The sequence below is a fragment of the Bactrocera tryoni genome, chromosome 5 (genome assembly GCF_016617805.1).
Source record: "Bactrocera tryoni isolate S06 chromosome 5, CSIRO_BtryS06_freeze2, whole genome shotgun sequence".
In the NCBI taxonomy this organism is placed as follows: Eukaryota; Metazoa; Arthropoda; class Insecta; order Diptera; family Tephritidae; genus Bactrocera; species Bactrocera tryoni.
Window position 1 is genome coordinate 58,452,490 of NC_052503.1, and position 11,986 is coordinate 58,464,475.

The 11,986-nt window shown below is 34.5% G+C and overlaps 1 protein-coding gene across 3 annotated transcripts in view; it reads right to left on the reverse strand.

Annotated features, from left to right (window-relative positions):
* Positions 1-11,535, reverse strand: part of LOC120778641 (protein Teyrha-meyrha) — a 56,068-nt gene extending 44,533 nt beyond the window's left edge. For all 3 annotated transcript variants that reach the window (XM_040110542.1, XM_040110541.1, XM_040110543.1), the window contains exon 1: positions 11,259-11,535. In XM_040110542.1, the coding sequence (XP_039966476.1) occupies positions 11,259-11,375 (117 nt within the window). In that variant the 5' untranslated portion in view covers positions 11,376-11,535. The remainder of the gene's footprint in view (positions 1-11,258) is intronic.
* Positions 11,536-11,986: the final 451 nt, after the last annotated feature.

Below are 11,986 nucleotides of genomic sequence, written 5' to 3' on the forward strand. Positions count from 1 at the left end.
CAATTTATCACCCGATTTCATTCATTCTAATAAATTCACAAATATACAAAGCTATTAACAAAACTAACATATTGACCGATATATGCGGTATAAAGTCAGCCGGAAATTCGAAAATCTTTATAACTAATAAGTATATGAAGGCTGGGGATGGTACCATATTGATTTGATTCAACTAATTTTTTACACATAGTCATACTATTATGAGGAAAGTATTCCCTCCAAATTTCAATTATACATATATTTTCTTTAAAGAGTCAACTATGGGCACTGGGGTACAAATATTCGGTCCATAGGAGCTTGCACAGTTTTGGCTCGATTAAGACTACCTTAAGTAAAAAGGTGAGAAACTTCAAATGCACTATTCGTGTAAAGTTTTATCATGTTATATTTATTGCTACTTGTTTTGTATACTGGAAAATGAAAGAAGCAAATGAAATTTAAAATTGTGTTATGTGGGAAGTAGGCGTCGTTGTAGCCCGATTTCACTAATTTTTTACACTGTAAGAGAAGAATTTCATATACCGAATTTAGTTTACCGTTATATGAGGAGTGGGTGGGATTATCATCCGATTTTTATAGTGTCGATAGAAAGGCTAGGGGGATTTGTCCTGAGCAAATTTGGTTAGTGTAGCTTTGGTGGTTTAGGAAATATGAACAATTAACCAATTGCCTTGCCCGTGCTAATTTAGTGCTTACTCATGGGATTTTATAGGTTATCGATTAATGGCATTTTGTGGGCGTGACAGCGGTCCGCTAACGCCCCTCTACGAACTCGTCCTCCGTTTTTGACGATAAACAAAGTTTCATCAGGAGATCTCAATTTCTGCTCAAGTAATCGCTTGCACAAACGGAAGGATCACAAATGGACAGTCATAAAAATTTCAACTCGCCTCATCAACTTGATCAATTATACATTGTATATAACCCTATATCTATCTCGATTAGTTTTAGGTGATAAATATAATGGTTAGGGGGAAATTATTATACTCTGTAACAACATTTGGCAAGCGTATAAAATTGCGATAATAATGCAAGCTGGTGCTAATTTAATTTTTTAAGTGTGTTAAATGGAAAAATAATCACCAGTAAGAGCAATTTAGTTAGTAACATAAACAAAATAACACAAAAGCACTACAACAAACCGCATTCATCGAAAATATTATTGCTGTATTCCAGCGAATACCGGTAGCAAGTGGCAGCAGTGTAGCCACCGGCCACACCAAACTACTCCCCGGCGTTTAAACCCGGCAAACTAAGCGCGTCCGCAACACTTAACTTACAGCAACACACACACAGTTGCCTCGGTGAGCGCCAGTTAGTCAGTTGGCTGAGTTAAGTTATTACAATGAGTTATTGCATTAATTTGAGCCACTGCCGTGGAATGTAGAAAACGCTGCTCTGGAATCCGAACACACACAAACACATACATATATAGACATTAACAAAAAGCTGCTACAAAGCACAGAGTGTGAGTAAAAGGTGTGAGGCTCACGCATATGCTTTTGTGCACAGCAAGGCAATTATTTCACATACATGTACGTATGTATAGGTGAACTTGCATGTGCGCAAAAATCTTCTAAATATTACTTGCAGTTTTTTTTTTTTGCGGCGTTGCGTTATTAAATTAAAATAAAAGCTATTGCCATATACCATATATTTCATACGTATGTGAGTGCGTGGGGCGGTGTGTACAGCATATGTACAGCATATGTATGTACATAGGTGTGCAGCGGGAAGCGCAGGCATCATAATTTCTGGCGAATACCCCCTGGGGCATTGACGACGGCGAAAGTGTCATACGAACTCATACACATATGTATGTATGTATATATGTATGTATAACTACACACATGATGCACATCTTATATTTCGGGGCAAGAATGGCGCTTGAAAGGTAAATCACAAATATTTACAACTTTCATTTAATTTGCGAAATGTGTGGCAGTGCTGGTCTTGCCACGTTTAGTAGTTTGCTTAAATAATATGCAGCATTGGCAAGTGCTCTAAATCAGCTCAAATGTGGCGGCATTGCGAAACTGTCGCGGAAAGGGATGAGAATTTTCTTACACGCAATTGTTGTTGCTGACTTAACCTTAGGTACCGAGCGTTGCTGTTGCCGTTGTTTACTTGTACAGTTGCATGTTGCATATGAGAATTGATGACGACATTATGCTCGCGTCACCATTAAGTCATTTGACATTTTTAATATGTTGCACAGCTAGTAATAACAAAACTCCCACCCTCTCGTCTTGTGTTTCGTACGCTTGTGGTGTAAGTTGTAAGATGCGGTTAACAAGCGGTCGGAGGCCATTCGTTACACTTTTGCTATTATTAATTTTTATTATTTCGACTTACAAATGAATAAATCAATTTATACAAAAGTAAATATGTATTATGCCTATATTTGTGGCATTTGGCGGTAATATGTGGGAGGGAGTACATAAGAGAGCAAATATGTGTACTTTCTTCTCAGTATAGCTTGTTGTTAGAGTGTTTTTATTTATATTATATTTTGCGAGAAATAGCGGGTTAGGTTTATGGGGCTAAGGGAAGTATTGACCTGATTCAGCCCATTTTTGCCCTTCAGACATACTTTTATCAGGAAATGATTCTCTCTGATGTTCAATTATATATCTCTCCGATATTTTCAGTAACAAATTAACTAATGGCTCTGTGGTTCTCAAATTCAGTACCTAGTGCTTGGACCAGCTTTTGTCCGAATTGGACAATTTTTAGTCATGATGTGGCACACTTTAAAGACACTATTCGATCAAAGTTTATTCCCGCTACAATTGTTGGTGCATTATTTGTATACTGGAATGTGAAAGGAACAGATGGAAAAAAACTGTGTTACAAGCCGTGGCTGTGGTCCGATTTGATCCATTTTCGGACTATATTTTGTGAAAGTTTGGTTAAATACGGTGAAATATGTCCCGAGATATGAATTTTCACCTAAAAGTGGGCGGTGTCACGCCCATAGTCCAATTTTGACAGCTGCTCCTATGAAACCCTTCCGCGCGCCATGTATATATGGATGTAAAACCTAACGTCTCTGCCGCATGTACATGGTGAGAAAAAGTGCCCGGAAATTGGAAATAAAACGCAAAATATTTAATTATTTTATAATATTTATTTTATCACCTTATTATTCACAAGTTATTGTCATTAATTGTAAATCACTTATTAGAAGGATTTCTCCAATCCTCGAAACACAAAGCGGAATAAGCGCTTCTTGGGATGGCTTTCAGCCCCTTCTGCATATGTTGTTTTATCTCATCCATCGACTGAAAACGGGTTCCACGGAGCGACAATTTAAGTTTTTGGAACTAGAGAAAAATCACACGGAGCCAAATCTGGTGAATACTGATATATGGTATTCAATGCGTTTTTGGCTTTAAATTCGGTCACAATCGTACTCTTTTTGAAAAAAATTCAGTTATCGGGACGAGTCGAGCAAGAACGTGTTTCATACCCAAAATTTCCAAAAATCAAATATTTTCATCAGCTGAAGAGGTCGAAGGTCGTTCTTTAACAAGGCATTCTACCATCTCTCGAGCGCCATTGCAGGCTTTGTACCAATCATAGGCTTGTGTTCTTGATAAAACTAAATTACTGTAAGCCTCTTTCAACATTTAACTACAACGGTTACATGCACGAAATTTAGTTAGAAATAAAAAAAATGGGGACAAATTCTTTGTTCGATATTTTTATTCATTGTAAAAATCACAACGCACTACTGAGGTGTACCGACTTAAGCAGATGCTGTAAAAAAACTGATTGACAGATCGCACTCATATTTGGCAAAGAAATTAAGTACCACTTTAGCTAAATATATTTTTATACTCTCGCAACAATGTTGCTAACGAGAGTATTATAGTTTTGTTCACATAACGGTTGTTTGTAAGTCCTAAAACTAAAAGAGTCAGATATAGGGTTATATATACCAAAGTGATCAAGGCGACGAGTAGAGTCGAAATCCGGATGTCTGTCTGTCCGTCCGTCCGTCCGTGCAAGCTGTAACTTGAGTAAAAATTGAGATATTATGATGAAACTTTATACACGTATTCCTTGGCTCCATAAGAAGGTTAAGTTCGAAGATGGGCAAAATCGGCCCACTGCCACGCCCACAAAATGGCGGAAACCGAAAACCTATAAAGTCTCATAACTAAGCCATAAATAAAGATATTAAAGTGAAATTTGGCACAAAGGATCGCATTAAGGAGGGGCATATTTGGACGTAATTGTTTTGGAAAAGTGGGCGTGGCCCCGCCCCCTACTAAGTTTTTTGTACATATCTCGGAAACTACTATAGTTATGTCAACCAAAGTCTACAGAGTCATTTTCTTCAGGCATTTCCATATACAGTTCAAAAATGAAAGAAATCGGATAATAACCACGCCCACCTCCCATACAAAGGTTATGTTCAAAATCACTAAAAGTGCGTTAACCGACTAATAAAAAACGTCAGAAACACTAAATTTTACGGAAGAAGTGGCAGAAGGAAGCTGCAACCAGGCTTTTTTTTTTTAAATTGAAAATGGGCGGGGCGCCGCCCACTTATGGTCCAAGAACCATATCTCAGGAGCTACTAGACCGATTTCAATGAAATTCGGTATATAATATTTTCTTAACACCCTGATGACATGTACGAAATATGGGTGAAATCGGTTCACAACCACGCCTTCTTCCCATATAACGCTATTTTGAATTCCATCTGATGCCTTCTCTGTATAATATGTATATACATTAGGAACCAATGATGATAGCGGAATAAAACTTTACACAAATAGCGTATTTGAAAAATATGTAAATGACGTATTATGAAATCTCGATTATCACTTTACCATGCGAGAGTATAAAATGTTCGGTGACACCCGAACTTAGCCCTTCCTTACTTGTTTGGAAATATCATTTTCCCGATGAATTTAATTACATTGTACATAGTTATTGATTTGCCGCACTTTTAGTAGTTAAAAAAATCTGCCTTAGTTAGTTCATTAATATATCTTAATTTTTACTCAAGTTATCGCTTGCATGGACGGACGGTCATATTGAACATATGTATATGATCTGTGTTATCTCTGACTAAGCTCATTTCGTCTTTGTGGTTTAACATTTCTATGCAACTTTAATAAGAATCGACAAAGGGTAATTTCTAAACCCATGCTTCAGGCCGCGATGTGGCTCCTGATGGTCTGTCTTTAGACCTAAACTTTAAAGAGTATTCAGAGATATTTTTGTTTGTTGTATTTAATTTCATTTTTCATTTAAACTAACTTAAAAGTTCTCAAATCTACAAATTTGATGTATCCAATATGTTGAACCCAGACCAAATAGAGTTATAATATTATATGACAAATGAGTTTATGTGGAACCAATATTTACACATTTGATGATCATGAGCGTTTCGGAACGAAAGAGGCTGTTGAATGGCTCAGAATAGGAATCAGAATAAGGAATTAAAACTGCAATAAGATCATAAAATCCTCCTTTTGTAAATATGTTTAGGTTCAGTTTTATTTCAAAACAGTTAATTTTTTGCTTTCTGCTTTGTCGAATTTTTTCTATAAATTCATCTGAAGCGATCATAAACCGTCGAACTGAGTAGCATGCGCCTCAGACGTTGCAAGTACAGTAGTTTATTTGCCCCAATAAATCACCACACCCATTCAATGAGCCGCTCGACTCGCGCGCTTCAATATTGAATGTATTAAAACGCCTGAGTATTCAAGTTCGATGAAAACTTAAAACACTATAACAATGTACTTCTTAAAACACAACCAAAAAAATTCAAAATTTAGTTGGTAGCACTTTTCGTATATCGGTAAGTTGGGGCTAATATGTGAGTTAGCAACGCTGTACAGTGGTTTAATGATCATTTTTTTACATTTTATTAATAATATTTAATTACATATGAATACATACACTAATTTGCCAGTTTTTTTGTTTCTATTATATCTGTGTATTCTAGCTTTACCGGTTGCACTTCCCATAACATTCTTATCTCTTCTAAGATTGTAGAATGTTAAGACTTTTAACTTTATATCATTTTGAATAAAAGCGCTAAGAAAAATTAATTTTCCATTGAGTTTTTAACTCAAATCTAAGCTATGATTTTTTGAATAAAAGAGCTTTTTATAACTTACATCATTTGTTTTTATTTTAGTCAATATTTTTAAAATAATTAATTTTTAAAATGTGATTTGCTCCCTTAAGTTTTTTAACTCTACCCATAGTTTTTACGTATTATTATTCAAGAAAACTATATGTTTTAATCATGTCAAACTGATCTTTAAAATCATCTACAAAATCAAGCATTTTAAAATATTTACATTTAACCAGATAAAATATATTTTAACTACTTCAATTGCAAATCGTCCTAGCTGTTTTGTTTGCAGAGTACAGATATATTAAAAAATCGTTTGAAAATAAATTATTTTTAATGCAAATTTCGGTTTTCTGCCAGTTCTTCCAAAAATCCGAAAATTTAACACATTTACAAAAAGTAACGTTCCTACTTAAATTCCATCCTTTGACAAAAAATTTTATAAAAAAAAAGTGATTTGAGCGCCCTAATGTGTTTCCTTAGACTTGCTTATAAAACAATAATTTTTGCCATTTAACTAGCACGCCTCACACCACTGTGCGTTTGTTATGATGTCGCAAAGAACAACTGGCAACAACGCTGTTGCCACTACTATTTCGACGCTACTGCTGCTCCACATCGCGCCGCTTCGTATTTGTGACCCATTGTGTGCAGATTTGCTTGACGATTTATGATTGCTGCAATGCCAATGCCGTTTGCTTACGAACTGCTTGCCGTTTGATTACTGTTGTTGCTGCCAGCTACTGGTTGTTCTTCGATCAGCAGTTATGCTAAGAAGGTGCGATAGGTGCGCGCATATATTCACTTGGATCTCCATTCAATATATTAGGTAGTTGAGGCTTGTTTGTCGTTTTTTCGTGCACTTTGTTTGTCGGTTAGTCTGTCATTGTAAACATGAGCGATGATTTTGACGCTGATGCTACAAATGATGAAGAATATTCGCTTTGATCACGGTGTGTCGCTGTGTTGTTGGCCGTTGATGTTTGTTGTATTGACACGAATGTCAGAATACTAAGAAAATGAGTAGTTCGACAGCTTTGACTACGCAGTTTTGGGTTCGCCTCCGACTTCGTTCTTGTGAAGTTATGTTAAACATGTGAACAATATGTCCAGTAGCGCAAAGACATCTTCAGACGCGCCGGCAGGCTTTGGAATTGTTGCGTGCTCTTGGATTAGGCTTTTATTGACTGATCAGCGCGGGTGATATGTAAACTTGGCACCGAAATAAATATAAATATGTTGAAATTTTCGTGTACCACCTTTTTTACCGTACTTGTCCCTTTGTTTAGTATTCTGTGAGCATTTTCTTAAGATCTCGGTAAAATTTGTGCAAAATGTTGCCGCATACGCGTAATTACATTAATTAGTATTAATAATTTATCAACCAGTTTGCCAACACTTCTCGCCATATTTAGTTTAACTGTTTAATTTCCTTTGGAAATGCTTGTTGCAAGTATGTGTTTGCTGGAGAAAATAGTCACATGAACCCTCGGCCACAAAAACTACCAAGTCAATCGGTTGGCTAAATATTATGTGTGCTTATGTGTAATTATGTTCGGTTCATTGTTGGAGTGATCCATCAGCGATCAATTTGCACGAATTGCAGCTGTCGTTAACTGGCATTCGCCATAATTTATGTTCAACTCGACGATTGCCGTTTGTTGTTGTGAATTATTTGTTAGCGCGTTCGCATGGCCAGTTTTAGCGATATATTTATGTACATAGAAAAGTGCATAACTGTAGGAATTTCGTAAAACAACTTAACTAGACATTGTATATTTTTCGTCTTGAAATGATGGTTTTTGTTCTGCCTTCTTTTATTAAAAGCATAATATTGGATCCAAAAACACGAAATTATAAGTATTTTTTTTACCTGCCTTATGAACGTTTTACATCCGCTTTTTTAGTGTTCAAAACTTTTCCCATAACTCACGTATTCAAAGTAGGTGATCATAACTTGAAAGCTAATGCACTGACTGAATTTGTTTACACTATTTCTTTGCACACCGTCAGAGAGTTATTTTCTGTTTTGTTAATAACTTTCAATTTACAATAACTATTTAGCTGATTTTTTCAAAATGTCGCATTTTTCTTATCGAAGTGTTCCAAAATAATTAAAAATTTAAGTTTCCAAATACCTCCCGGTTTTAACTGGGAAAAACTATTCACTAACGATTGAACCAAATACAGTTCAAATTCGGATAATCCAGCGACAAGTTATAAGAGGCACAGGGAAAATACTTTTAAGACGTTGTAAGAGCTGTATCGTTACCCTTCAATTTGCAATCGGCTTAATTTCGACTTTTTAAATATCGAGTTATATACATTGTACATACTGGTGCTCACATAATTAAGCCACACAGTCGTTAATGTGTACAAATTCATAAATGTTGAATTTTATTGATAAATAGAAAAAAAAAGTTTCACAAATGTAAAACAAATTACTTAACATTTTATGTATTCATAGTTTTTTAAAGCTAAATTTTAATGTAAAATCAAAAATCTGTTTTCTTCTTCATTGGTATGTATTTTTCGTGCTCATATATGTATGTACATACATATGTAATTAAGCCACCTGCAAAAATAAACTGTCAGATAAAAGAATTCGATGTTTTGATCAAAAAACTTGCCTTATTTAAACTAATATTTTTTTAGGAACCTTTTTTGCAAAATTACTTTCCTGGTAAATCCTCGGCGTAATTTCCCTTTAAATGTTCTACTAAAATGTCTTTGTACATACTGTCAGTCATTTTGCCCTCTACTTCTACAAGTGGTCCTACTCCGCATGAAGTAAAACACCCCCATACCATGACTAATGATCCACCATATTTGACAGTTTTTTAGTATTCCGTGGGTTCAGTTCTTGTAGAGGTGGTCGCCTGACATAGGGTCTACCATCATTTCCAAAGACATTAAATTTGGATTCATCACTCCATTCCACAAAATTATTGAATTTTGAGTCCTTTTGTTGGTGCTCCCTAGCAAACGCAAGCCTTCGCTTGCTGTTCTTCTTTGTAACGATCGGTTTCCTTCATGCAATTCGCTCATTTAAGGAATATCTGCCTGTCGTCGTTAAGAGTTGTCTTTCTGTGTTTTTTACGGGCCAGATTTTCTAAAGGCTTACGTTTTTTTTTAATATTGTAAAGCATTCCTAACCTTTCCCCTAGAAAATGTTAAATATTCCACTATTCTCGCAATATTTTTGAATTTTGGTATTTCCTTATGCCTCTTCTCTCACATGGAACTGAACTCGTGTTCTTATCCATTGTTTAGAAAACTTTCAAAAAACGCTTTTAAATTAAATGGAACCAATAAACTTTTCACTTTTTTAATAATTTTTTTTTACACAGATGGTGATTGCTGAGATTTCGTTACCCTGGCTTAATTATATGAGCACACCTAACTAGATCACCTGCGAATTTATTTTAATTTTTTCGCCAACCACGATACTTATTTTTCTGAATATGATCTAAGTAAATTCCAAACATATGACGGAACTTTTTTCCATACCGTTAAACAAAATCAAAGCTAATTCGATAAATTTATTTTCTGAAACGTAATTTTGCTATGCAGTGGCTTAATTATGTGAGCACAAGTGTATACATATGAATATAATAGACATACTTTACAAAGATTTAAGAAAAATCGAAGAAACTTATTAACCGATGTAAAAAACAGATTTTGGTAGTTTTTAGAAATTCACAATAATATTTTGGTGTTGTAGAGGAGCAAAGCACTATTTAGCCAGATTCGATTACTAACAGTTGTCTCAGTTTGATTATTCTTTTTTAAGCTATTTTTTATATTTCATTCCAAAAGTACTGTGCCGTCTTGGTGACCGAGAATGAATCAAGCCTATTTTGAATACTCTGTTCGGATAAAAAAAGACAGATCCAGAATAAATGGTAGTCAGAAGGCAAGGTTTATGCTATAAGGCGAGTGAGGCAAAACTTCCCAGCTTCTGTTTTCCAAATAGTTTTTAACCGATCTGTCACTGACGATGAAGTTGAGATTTGTCATGATGGAAATTGCTTCGTATCTAGTTTCTAATTCCGGGGTCTCTCGGGAATCGCTCCCTTCATTTATAAGTTGCTGTCGGCAGCGTTCCCCATTGATGATAGCGAGCCCTTCTGATCCTACCAAACACTGAACATTACCTTTGGGTCATGCATATTCGGCTTTCCGTTGCTTTGGCTGATTGGCCATGTTTCAAATATGTTTTTTTGAATTAAGGGCTATTGTAATGGTTAAATTTTTCATCATCAGTCACAGATGCGAACACGACTTTTTTTTAGCTTCAATTCATATGACATTCGCTCGCCTGAAGTAAATTCACTATACGTTTCCACCAAAACATGATGATTTTCTCCTGAGATTTTCTTTCAATTAAAGAAATGAAGAAAAAATCCCAGCAATAACACGTTTTCATCAATAAAATTCGACATACATACATACGTATGTATTTAACTAAAAAATATTGTTTTTTATGTTTCCAATGAATGACATATGTATATTGAAAAAGGCGCACAAGGACAGTATATTTCCAAGGCATGTTTGGAATATTGGAACAATGGAATAATAATCAAGTTACGCCATCTCTTGGCAAACCGCATGAATAAAACAAAAAATCTTGTATATTTAACTTTTTACTTTTAAAATATATTTATATGCTTTTATGACTGAAGTTCTCAAGTAATACAGTTATAAATCTTAATAAGACTATTCAGAAAAAAGAAATACGATCGGAACTACTAACGATTTGTAAGTCTAAAATCCGCAAGAATAGATAACATATGTATGCATATTTTTTTAAATTTGTTCCAAAAGATTTGACTATTATCATCAGTATCTTTTTCATGTTTTGATTCAACTTTGATGTTTTCATTAAATTATCATTGAACATTGACATTCATTTCAACAAGCCTTAATAATATTTTATTTTTATTTATCTTCTCAATGTCTATTTTTATTTACTTTTTTAATTCGCATTTACATTTAGTTTTTATATTCATATTTATGTACATATGTACATATATTAAATAATCACTTCTAAAAGAGTTTGGTCATTTTAAGTTCGTATGTACCATAATCATAACCTAATTTTGTGTTAGTTTAATTTTAAAATTAAAATTTATATTATACATTCTCTTACTCTTGGTGGGAAAGGCCGTTGGCCCCTCAAAGCCTCATGCAAACCGGAAGCAGCCTCCGAAAGTACGACTAAAGCTTGTGACGGCAAATGGCTGCTACCAAATGCGTTGCTTTCCATACTAGGCGCCTAAAGGCGTCGGCAAACGCACGCACCGAACAAAAATAGCAATACAAATACAATATACAAAACACACTATTTCACTTATTTTTGCACTCTGATTAGCGTAATTAGTATTTAAAGTAATTAAAGAATTAGATTTTGTAGAATAATAATTAATTGTCGGCGTTCATAAATTCAAATTGAAAATGATCGAAATGGTAAACAAACATTTTGGTAATTTATTGTTACACAACGAATTATGTATTTGAATATTGGTAATTGACATAAACACATATAAAAACTTAATTAAAATTTCACTAATATTTTAATTTATTTATTTTTCTTTGATTTCTAAAAATATTGCATTTAGTGTTATTAGTTTTAAAAATTATTTTTTTGATTTTTTGTTTATTTTTTATTGGCACAATCATAGAATTCGCGTACTATGTTAATTGGAAGCGCTCACGAACGAACTGTCGCCGTAGGTGTCTGCTGGTTGACGTTTAGTTTGGCGACGTGCATGAATTTAATTACTTCTGAACAACTGCTGCTGCTACTAAACACTGCATCGAACTTACTGCAGCGCAGTTAATTAATTTCATTTTGTGTATTTATTTTTTTTCTCCATA